This window comes from Tauraco erythrolophus, chromosome 3 (assembly GCF_009769465.1).
Source record: "Tauraco erythrolophus isolate bTauEry1 chromosome 3, bTauEry1.pri, whole genome shotgun sequence".
NCBI lineage: Eukaryota > Metazoa > Chordata > Aves > Musophagiformes > Musophagidae > Tauraco > Tauraco erythrolophus.
In genome coordinates, this window is record NC_141467.1 from 8,042,918 (window position 1) to 8,054,468 (window position 11,551).

Sequence of the window (11,551 nt, forward strand, 5' to 3'; positions counted from 1 at the left end):
TATTTGGCCTCCTTCAAAAATTAGCAAGATTCCTTTCTGCAGTAGCCATCCTTTCTGCAAAACAGAAGATGTTTTGGCTCAGAGTGCAAAAACATGCCTACAATGCGATGCTCTCTGTACGACTCTGGGCTACCGGGTGGGCAACGACACTTTCCCACTGTAAGAGCAGTGAATGTGAGAAAAATAAATGGCTAGTTTGGTTTTTAGCAAGAAAGGTGCTGCAGCATCGCTGCGAACTCAGGGAGCTTGGTATTCCTGAAGCATTTCTGCATGACTATTTTTTAGGTTCACTCTTCGGTTACATAACAACATATGCTTTCCCTATTTACAACGCTAAAATAGACTGAGATTTAAAAAAAAATACTCCCACTGCAAATAATATGGCACTGACGTCTACTACTGATACACCGATGTCTTTTTCCACTAAAGCCAGCTAGATGCTGCCTCAATCTGCCATGAAATGTCTGCAATCTCAGAGCCATAAAGTAGAGCAACGTGCAAGGAAATGAACCCAAAGAAAAAGCGTCTGCTCGGCAATCAGAACTTGGAGATTCTCCCTTAAAGTGTCGGTAGCTCCCTGGATCTTCCTCGTGTTCCCAGTGAATATTTTGGGTTGGAAGAAAGAAATGCCTCAGCTAAGCCTGAAGGCACCTGCTGGAAGGTGTCCCAAAACATGGGGACTGTCAATAGCGAGGATCAGTCGACTCTGGTGGCAGATGTTTTACGCTCGATAGTGGCTGGAAGGAAAACTTGCCACCCAGGAACTGTCAAACACAAGATGTCTGCAGTGTATTAAGAGCTTTAGAAATAAAATACTAGGTTGTGATAGAGGTTTGCTTTATGCGAAATTTCTCTCTCGTCAAAATAATTTTGAGGAAGAATTGTTTTCCTTTTTTAACACCTGTTTTTGACATTTCTGAAGTGGAAAAGCTTTTTGTTGTTGTCAGAATGGCTCTGTTATGAAATGTAGAGGTAGGTAGGGGAAGAAAGAAGTTGTAACGAATACATTTGAGGGATTCCTGCAAAGAGTTCTTGCACATGAAATAAAAATGTACATTCCACCACCTCTTAACCTTCCCTTACCATAAACAAATGTGGAAACGGAAAGGGCAAATTCTCAGCTGTGCGCTGGGATTAAAACAAGAAGTGAAGCCCGTCTCCCCTCAGCTCCACCCTGTGCCCTCCCCTTCCCCAGCATCTCCACTACCGTGAAGATTTTAAACTTCAACCAGTCACCCGTACCAAATCCCAGACCTGAAACCAGTGTGATGCTGAGGACACAAGGAATCTTTCTTTTTGGCAGATGATGGTTTTGAGAGAGAGTGGTGCCCATTGGTGTCCGTATGGAGGTTTGAACTGCCACGTAAGGGCTCCGGTGGAGACGGATTGGTGGGCAGAGAGCAGGTGATAAGGTTAGAAGTGCACAATGGCTGCAGTTTATCATCACTCGGATATCAGTAATATGGACATGCTTATGTGCGTTTGGATTCCCGGCACTCGTATCTGAAAATGCAGATCTAAACCAAGTGGTTGCTCAAAACCCTTAGCAAGTGTCCTCAGCCAGAAGCCCCAAAGCTTCATGCCTTCACCTTCAATGCTCATTGGGAACTGCTGCAGTGGATTGCAAAGCATTGTGCTTAAGAAATGAAGGCTGGAGACAAATGAGTCTTCTGTGCGATTATTTCATACTTTCTGGCTTCTCTGATTCAGTCCAGCGCTGAACCTCTCCCTCCTCTCTCCCTTCCCATTAGCCCCACGAGGCCTCCCTGACCTTAGAGTCCACCCACGGTTTCCATGTTACTGTCAGCCTCCTCACACTCGACTGATGAGAAATATGTGATTATTCAACACATCATAAAAACAGCCAGAGCAAATGAAGGAGAAATCTGGAAAGTATTTATAGAAAATCTGTAAACAGTCATTGCAATTCAGCTGTTCAAAGCTGTGCACACATTAGCTTATTAGCCGTTGAGCTGTCAGATGTTCTTTGGTTCTTTCACCTTTTTAAAAAATTAAGAACCGCTTTGTTATATTCCCAGCCGCTTTGTATTTCATAGACTTCTGTTTGCAGAAACAATTTTTTTTTGAGCTACAACAACGAGAAGAGATTTTTTTTCCCCCCCTATGACTACACATCATTTCATTGACTTCAGAGGTTTGACAAGCACTGACTCACTGACATTCCTTGTGTGCTAAAAGGCTTCTCGAGGCGGCTTCAAGCACATGCATCTGTTTGCCGTGTACAGCTCAGCGTTGCATTCAGATAAGTAGGAAGAAGGAGGTGAGAAAGAAGCAGCCATGAAGCTCTCCTGGAGAGCGACACAACGCAGCGGTGGGACGCGCGTTGCAAAGTGTCTCTTCTCTGCGAGAGGCAGGGGTGTTTCTTACTCACCATAGCGTGATTTAACCAGAGCGGGATGACTCCATCAAGGCTTTTGGGGTACACCAGCTCTCGATTGTAGGTATACAGTATCCAAAAGGATATAGACACAAACTGGAACCGAAATACAAAACGAAAGAAATTTCAAAATGAGAGACAGACATAATTTATGAGGTTTGGCTAGCGCTTTTGTTTCTGAGAAGGCAAAACATCTCCTACATGAAAAACGGTGATATTGCCAGATAAACTCACGTATCTCACATGTTACAACATAAAGAAAGGAATTCACTCTGAGGTGCAGTGTTCTGTGTTGATACTGCAAGAAAAACCTCCTTTATAAAGTGCCAACACTGACATTTTCTGTGGAATGCTAGATCAGCTTTAAACTTTTTTTTTTTTTCCATTGCAGATGGGATCTTTTGATGGTCCAGAAGTTCTCCTGAAGGGATTGGCTGTCAAACCACAGCGCTTGTTCTGCTCAGTAGCAGAGTAAAAACAGATCTTGGTGAAATAGTTCACCTAAAACTTACCCTTACCTCCACCATTCATAAGCCTAATCCCTAAACTGCAGGTGCAAGCTGCACCGTGGGCACCCGTTTTTATCCCAACAGAGGAGGATTTACAGTCAGAGAACTTAACTGGAGGAAATGAACCCTGGTATCAGTTACCGACACCTGGAAGATGATATGCACTTTTTTGGCCCAGCTTTGTATTTGAACACACTTTGTGCCTGGGGTTGGAAAATCAGGGGTGTGACATGCTGGAGGAATGAGACTACCCTGTGCCTCTGTCCTGTGGGCACGGTGAGGATGCCTGGGGGGCACGTGACAGCAACATCGCCAATACTGCTGTGCAGGGAAGATAAATCATCCAGTCTCTCTGTCTCCATCCCTGGCAGGACTTTTTGAGTGAGCCAGCTGGCTGAGCTGCTTGCGGACCAGATTTTAGCTGTGCTTCTCAGCCCTTTCAGATTCAGAGGTGGCTGCAGGCTTTGCTCACACAGAGCGGTAACCTACAGGTATAAGTAGCCCATAGGTTCCCGTCCAACCCACGGCACCAGACAAACAGCATTTTGATAAACAGCGTTGTCTGTGAGGGAGTAGGTGATCTGTGGTAAATCTGATGTTGGCTGTGACTATAATTATTGTCCTGCGAACCTGTTTCTCTCCAGCGCTTATTTAAAGCCGTGCTGGAGTCAGAGGAGAGGTGGGATTTGGCTGCCTCTTAGCTACCCTCTCATGTCCTTCTGGCCTGTGCTGCCCTTCAGAGAAATGCCCTAAGTTGATAAATCCACAGCTATTTGGACCTAGAGATTAATGGAGAGGCTGCACTTCATTCACCCCTTTGGGGTCAATCTGTGTTTACTCAGGGACAGCAACCCTAAAGTTTGTGCAAGGGCTTCGCTTTCCACCATGACAGGCTCAGCACTGTTTCTAAATGGTCCAAATCCATTTTCAAGTGGTAAAAGAGAGCCTACAGTTCTTTTCTATTTTATGCATGTGCATGTTATGCTGTACACCCTTAATCATTTATGCAAACATTATTTTTATGTGCAGAGGTTACTTACTGTGGACACTGGGAAAGCCAGGACACTGAAAAGAAGGTCTCTGCTGGAAATTACGCACTTAGCACATCGCAGTTTCTTAATTAGTCTCAACACATCAGCCAGGAAGGACACCCCATAGAAGACAGCCTGCAAAACCTAAAGTAATTACACCTAATGAGGGAAATCATCCAGCTTTAATTAGCACGTTCCTCAATGAACTCTGTTCTTGCTCTTCAGGGAGCTGTTTTGTTCCTGAGCTGCGAGCCCGTGTGAGGGAAATAGCTGTCGGCTAAATCTTTTTTACTAACTGAAACTGATTAAATAAAGTTGTTTGGGAGATAACTTTAACAGTATCTCGTTTAACAGACTAAACAGAGATGTGTGGTGTGATTCAGATGGGAGGGGTGGAAGCACATGCTGAAAGCCAGATCCTTCACACTTTTTGTGTTAATTGTTAAGTTCAATGTCTCTGAACAGGAGAGAACAAAACATGCCAGGAAATATTTTCTGTAAAGCAATTGCTAGATAGCTTCTCCCATCATTTAGTCAGCACGGGGTCTTCTTGCCAGGGACTCGCAGTACACTTCATCTCAGCGGTGTTAGGTGTAGAAGTTGTCAAAACTAGAACCTTTTCTGCTGAAATCAGAGTGATTCAGGAAAGGATTTCAAGTGCTTAGAAGCAGAGATTCAGACTTTAGTAACTAAAATTGAATAAGTTCAACTATTTATAACTATTGAATTTTGGAGTTGAGGGGGTGTGTGTTTTGTTTGTTGGGTTTTTTCCTTTCTTTAAATCATTTATGAGTAATGATTTTTTGGGGAAGGTGCTAGGAGGATTTTGTGAAGAATTAAGTAAGTGCACTGTGACAAAAGAGTATTCCGCAAATTGTGAATGAAATTGGCAGAATATTGTGGTTTAAGCCAATAGTGCTTTTCTGATCACTTTGTTTTCTCTCCTAACGTTACACAGCAGATCGTGGTGAACCAGATTAGTCAGACACACAAAAGCAAAACATAGCAGAAAAATACTTCTCCCGTTACCTTCTGTTTGACTCTGAGTCTTGTTCAGTTCTGTTAACTGATGGAGTGCCCTCTTGTTTTTAAGGCTAGGTTGTCCCAGAGTGATGCAATAGGGGAAATTCAGCCTATGGCAATCGCTGGACCAGCTGGGGATGCTTTTAAATGGAAAGAGGCTCTGTTACAGCCTTCAGGATGAGATCTTCTTGCCATGACCTTACTCTGAATCAGATATTTGTTTAGAGCAAAGTGTCTGAAGTGGTGGCCGGTGACTTCATCAGTTTCTGAAGGAGCCGAGAAGGGTGGTGTTTGGGAGGGGTCAGAATTAGTGCAATGCTTTTCCATCAGAAATTCCTCTATTATCAAAATATCCCAGGGAATGAGGGGACTATGATTTCACCACGCCTGTTGTCAAACAAGAGTTGCTGTAAGCTTTTGTTTGCAGAGACTTAGTCTTCCTGGGGAGCAAAATGACCCGCAGTTCACACTGACTGAAGTATCCTTGCAGCTATCTGCAACCATCCCCATCCATTTTGCAGCTTCCCAGCAAAAGAAAAAGCTACATCCTTCCTTCCCTATCCTTTCCGCAGTCCAGATGGTCGCTGCAGTAGACTGCAACCAAGGTGCCACTGGTGGAGTGTCCACCCTCAGCGGTGGAGGTAGAGCGGTGCTGGCACAGGCTGGGTGACTGGGCCAGGGTCCCTCAGGACGAGTCATCGGAGCTCATGCACCACCCGGTTCAGCCGCAAAGCCCCGTGTTTCCTCTCAAGAGCATGGGGTGAACAGCCACATTTTTACATGAAAAAAAACGAAGCAGCTTCATCGGAACCCACATGTGGTTTGGTTCAATTCTGAGGCACGCAAACCAGCTCTCTTAAATGTAGTTTTCTCTCTCTCTCCCCCCCATTATCGCAATTAGCCTCTGTAACTGCAGGCACCATCTCAGTCAGTTGGGATTCAGCCCCCAAGTCATGGGTCCAGTTCAGAAAAGTCCGTAACGGGGCGCAGCGCGCTTAGACTCAAGCACATGTTCAACCCCAACGTCTGCCCCAGTCCTTGGCCTCACCAGGACACCGAAACCCAGTCCTTGAGTGGCTAAGAACAGCCTGGTAGGAAACAGAAGCTCTTGTTACACCCTGTAAAGTCAGCAATAACTTTCTGTAAAAAGTGTGAAAAATGAATGTGAGGGTGGTGACAGTCTGGTGACACACGGTGACTAATTGCCAATAAGGCAATTAGGAAGAGGCCTGGTTCCCAGAGAATGGGGCTATTATTATCTCGTTCATGGTCAGCCTTACATTAATCATGGGACAGGGATAGGCTGCTTCTTTCACCCCCTCTCCAAAATTAACTAAAACAAACATTCCTGAAAAGAAACAGTCCCAAAACAGCCACATTCTCAGTCTGGTAAATATTCTGTCACATGCAGGGGAGGACAATGTTATCTTCTGTATGGAAAATGCTTATCCTAACGTGTAACCTGACCCATTTCTCTGGCTGAACATGGAGAAGAACAACTCCTGAAGAAGTCAGAACCCTGTCTGAGGAGCTTGGTTTTGTGCTGCTCGTAGATCTACCCTTGTCCATCGCTATGGGTTCAAAGGGGTTTCAGTCAGTTTGTGATCACCCTGTATTTTCAGGAGCGATGGAAGAATACACAAGCAATTTTCAAGCCGTTTCAAGCTAGAACCATTCCTAGCACTTCAATAATGCTCAGTCTGGCAGGACGCACCGCCGGCCCGCTCAAGTCAGAGCTCCAAACTCCTGCTCTTGCAGGCTTATTCCTGTAAGAAAGGTGCATCCAAATCTCTTAGCCCTTTACTAATGGGAAAATGTTGACATGTAAAAAAAAAAAAAATTCACCATGAAAACATCAAATTATTCCAGATGTCCTGTGACTTTCGCAAACAGCAGTGCTGGCGCTCACATATCCATTGCAGCCTCTCATGGGATATAAATCCACTGGCTGTAAATAAAGAGGATCCCCTAAAGTATTCCCACACGAACAGAAGGAAGACTGGAAGCATTCAGAAAGCTAACGATTAACCCAAAGAGGAGAATATGGATATGATTATCCCTGTTGGAGAGAGCTCTAGACCCTGCAGAGCTCTGTGGCACTCAGTGCTGTAGAAACGCTCAATTTGGCCAGATTGATTTTCCAAACTGAAAGTCCTAGTGACAAAGACAAACCTTAATTTTTATCTGCTGTGGTGATCAAAGGGGTGTTCCTAACTAACATGACATGATTTATTTTAACGTGTAAGATCTAGCCATATGTGTGTATCGAAATCTCCCAACTAGTCCAAATCAATCGGGCTCCAAGCTCTGCCCTTAAGGAAGGATAAATCCAATATTCTGAGTAAGCTGTTACGCATAACAGCCATCATTTAGTATAGACACACATCCAGTCACATGATGACAACCTGGAAAATATGTATACTAAATACTGGGCCTATTTTGAAATAAATAAAACACAGCTTTCACGAGAATTGAAAATATTTCGATTATGAGAGACCAAAGCGTAAGAAATAAAATGGGGCAGGAAAGCAATTAATAATTTGTAAGGGTGCAGTGTGATTGCTATGCAATGATTTACTAATAGATTTACAGCAGTGAGCAGATTTTTATGAGCTTGGATATTTCAGGCAAGGAATGATTCAGCTGGTACGGTATCGTGTCACAGACAAATGAGTACAAAACCGTTTTTACCTGTCATTTCTGTGTCTTCAATAATCGGTCAATGAACTCATTTGCTACAAAACCCACTTATCGTTTTTTCCTCCCCCTACAAAAATATTCCCTTTCTGAATCCTGATTGCCATGATCATTAACAAGATAAATGAATTGGAAGTAACGTCAGAGCTGTAGTGCTCTTGGGAGAACTGCGTGACTAGCAAGGAATTGAATGAGGTGCTGAAAGAGGGTCATATCTAGAAGAAATTCTTCCAGCATCCCTCCAGCAGAGCTAGGAGTCAAGTTCTTTTCCTTCCCCTGGAAAATGTCACATTTCCCAGTATTTATTTCCACTTCAGATCAGAGTAAGCCTGCCACTCGTTCCATAGTGTCCCTCAGCAGCAACAGGGAGGGTTTTAAAGCCCAGCCACAGGACAACTGTTCTAGGTCCTGTGGAACCTCACGGAGCTCCAAGCCCCCCCTGGGTCTTATTGTCTTCTCAGCCTCTTCCTACCTTGTACAGTGGCTCAGAAATCTTTTACCCTCCAGAGATATCCACAGATGCTGTCCCGATCAATGGGAGAAGGGAGGATAAGGGCATTTCTCTCCCTGGGCCTCTTTCCCTGTTTGGCAATTCTTTCTTGAAAAAAAAAAAAAATCTCTATAAAAGAAAGACTACCAGTTATGAAGGAGTAATTTTGCACACCCTGCCCCATTGCCACATTATCTACATGAGAGATAGGCAACATCTTCAGCCCAAACCATCTCCTTGTTGGCTGACAGCTGTGTTTTAGCATCAGGATCGGATCATTAAGTGGTTAAAAGATGGGAGACAAAGGACTGGAGAAGTGGAGCAAGGGGTCTGCTCATGGAGATTTAATGAGACCTGAGCTCTTCAGCACATCTGTACATGAGCTGGGGAAGGGAGAGAACACTGAGGTGGTAAAGCTTTGTAAATCTTTTTCTCTTTTTCCCTTCTTTTTTTCCTGTCAAAGCAAAGCCTGACCGCAAAATTGCCAAAGAACCTCAGGACACTGAGTGCCTTAGAAATCAAATAGCAGGTGAAAATCAGTGTTGGTAAATGCAATGTAATGCATCTCAGAAAAAAACCCAAACAACTTCAATGACTCATTTTTCAACAGTGGGTCCTAAATTAACTATCACCATCCAGGAAAGAAATGTTGAACTGTCTGTGGATAGCCGCTTCAAACCACTGGCTCTTTGCTCACCAGTAATCAAAAGAGACAAATAGAGAGTTAAGAATCGTTAAGAAGAAATAAACAACAGAGAAGGAAACACCTTTAGGCCGCTGTATAAATTCATGCTGTGCTCATAGCTCGGCCGCTGCAGCCTGCCCTACTTACCCCTTCCTGAAACTAGAAAAACTGCTGCAAAGGACCACAAGGATGCTTTAATAAAGCAGCAGCCCTTTGTGGAGAGAGATGAAAACAGGCTCGGACTTCCAGCTTGCAGAAAAGAATAACCGAGGGGAAAATCTGGTAGAGGTCTCTAATGAGTGGCAAAGAAAATGTGAGCAGGGATGGACAATTAAATTACAACACAGAAGTAAAGAGGCATCCAATTCTGTTGTCAGGAAGAAGGTTTATACCACCAAAAGGAGCTGCTCTTTCACACAAGGCACGCTTGCGTTGGGGCACTCATTGCCAGGGGATAGGGAAGGTATCAGTAGTACGAACAGGTACGTTTTTCCTTTAGCAGGATGAAGGGAAGACTTCGAATAGGTGTTAGCTCCTTTGGCCTGGACTCATTTTCTGGCTGGGTAAATAGGTACATCATTGTGAGGGTTGAGCTGTGGAAAGTTTGGTTTACACTCACACATGCTCTCGTCTTGTGCAGCCTTTTCCTGGTCACCCGCTGCTGGTCACTAAGGGAAGCTGGATGCTGATTTCAATAGGTATTTCTGCATCCCAAAATGCTGAGAGGTAGGTTACTTGCTTTCTCCTCTTGATCTTATGCTTTACAGCTGTGTCGTATACTAGGTGATAGATCTCATTGTAACGGTGCCAGGGGATGCCATTTTGCCTGAGGATATGGTTGGTACTGTAATAAGGCCAGCTTTACTCAAAAAACAAAGGAGAGGAGGTGAACACTCAGGGAGCAGCTTGTCTGGGACCTGGCTGGTGGTGTTTTAGTCTACTAACACATGTCCCAGCAGGATGGACTGAAGATCCTTAAGGTTGTTGAACCTTGACCATTTGACTACTGGCATTTCAGAAAAAATGATTTTCAAAAACATTACAAAAAGCCTAGGTATACCAATACAAAGATAACATAGCAACAACCCACACATATGGCATCCTAAATGCAGTGATATACGTGCCCTCATCCTCCCACAGCTGACTTGGCCACTGAGAAGGGTGCTGTGGCTCCCTGAAGCCTGGGCTATTGTAGCCACCTCACATGCCATTCACTGCCTCTTGGTTGCAAATATTTCACAAAATCACACAACGGTTGAGGTTAGAATGGACCCAAACTTCCCAACCCTGCAGGAGTCTCCAAAGGCCAGATTTGGAGCTGGGGAGCCCTTGGGTTTCCACTGAACTCCGCAGCAGGTTGTCTCCTGAAAAGTGGAAGCAGAGATAACACACCGTGGGCCAGACCTCCTGCTGGTATTTAACTCTGACGGTCACACAGAATGGACGAAAGGCTATGGAGTTCCCTGCAGTTGTCCTTCAGATTAGCGAGTGTCCCAGAAGTAGGTCCTTTGTACCAACCCTCTCCACATGCCTGGTCTTTTCACCCCACTGCCACCACGACTGGTGCCACAAGTCACTGATGAACCACTTGGACTGCGAACAAACCTTCTCCCTCGGGGTATCTCATGTGCTTTCATTCTGTTTTCTATCTTGAGAAATGTTAGTGTGTTAGGAGAACCAGAACACATCATGGTCTATGTTTTTCTGTGTACTTTTAGGAAATGCAGCAAGCAGTTGATAACAGCACTGTTAAAACACACATAATAATGTCACAAGCATCTCTCTCCGCAGGCTGACATTTCTTTCCTTCATGCTCTCAACTGATTTTCAAGCTAAGCATGTACTCTAAACAGTGAAATTAGCACTGTGCTATGCTTTATTTCACCTTTTCTGTAATTTACAGGACATAAAAGCCTATTAAAAAATTGAAGTCAAACTCCAAGGAGCATTATAACATATATTGAATGAAGGGTTAGATAACATGCATCAAACTTGCACGTGTCCTGGCTGGACATACTCTGCCTCTCTGTCCCTCTCTTCATTGATAGCTTGTCTCTCACAGAGAGGCAGCCCCCTCCGAAATACTTTCTGAAAGTCAAGCAGCTTGCCAGCCAATATTCTTTCTGCGTAAAACCTGCGAATGCATTTCACAGCACAAGTATGGATCCCTACTTAGTTTCCTTTGGGGTATAAACCGTTAAAGGAAACGGTTTAACAGCAGCAAATACACCAGCTGCATATGTCTTGAGGCACAGATGGCAGACAAACAAATAGGCATATTGGTATCACTGTACAACACGATTCGCTTACCAGATTGAGGACTGTCAAATATTTCCACTGCCCACCGTAAAGGAACACTTCAGATGGCCGCTCTTCTGTTCTTACGTGCGTGATGGAATAGGCGACGAAGAAATACCAGACAAAAGCAAGGCAATGGTACGTTGCAAGAGTAGAGATTTCCATGCTCTAGTTAAGAGCAAGCGATAATCAGTCCAAAAGCAGCTTTTCTCTTAAGGTCCCCAGTTGCTGTGCATGGGAAATGGCAGGGCAGGAGGGTTTCCTTCGGAGCAGACTCTGGACACGTTGCCACTTTGCTTCTGTCGCAAGGAATGTTCACAAGGCGGTGAATTTTGCTCCGATTTGTTTCCCTTTTCACCGTACAGATAGGCTGGGGTGGGGGCGGGGGGCAAGAAGAATAGGCTTATTCCCTGGATTTAA

General features: G+C 44.4%; 1 protein-coding gene across 1 annotated transcript in view; it reads right to left on the reverse strand.

Moving 5' to 3' along the window:
- The window catches only part of ADTRP (androgen dependent TFPI regulating protein), a 33,069-nt gene extending 21,773 nt beyond the window's left edge, over positions 1–11,296 (reverse strand). Inside the window, exons 1-3 of the mRNA XM_009981811.1 lie at positions 11,144–11,296; positions 3,948–4,082; positions 2,393–2,494 (exon numbers count right to left, since the gene is read on the reverse strand). Of these exons, the coding sequence (XP_009980113.1) occupies positions 2,393–2,494; positions 3,948–4,082; positions 11,144–11,296 (390 nt within the window). The remainder of the gene's footprint in view (positions 1–2,392; positions 2,495–3,947; positions 4,083–11,143) is intronic.
- Between the last annotated feature and the right edge of the window lie 255 nt (positions 11,297–11,551).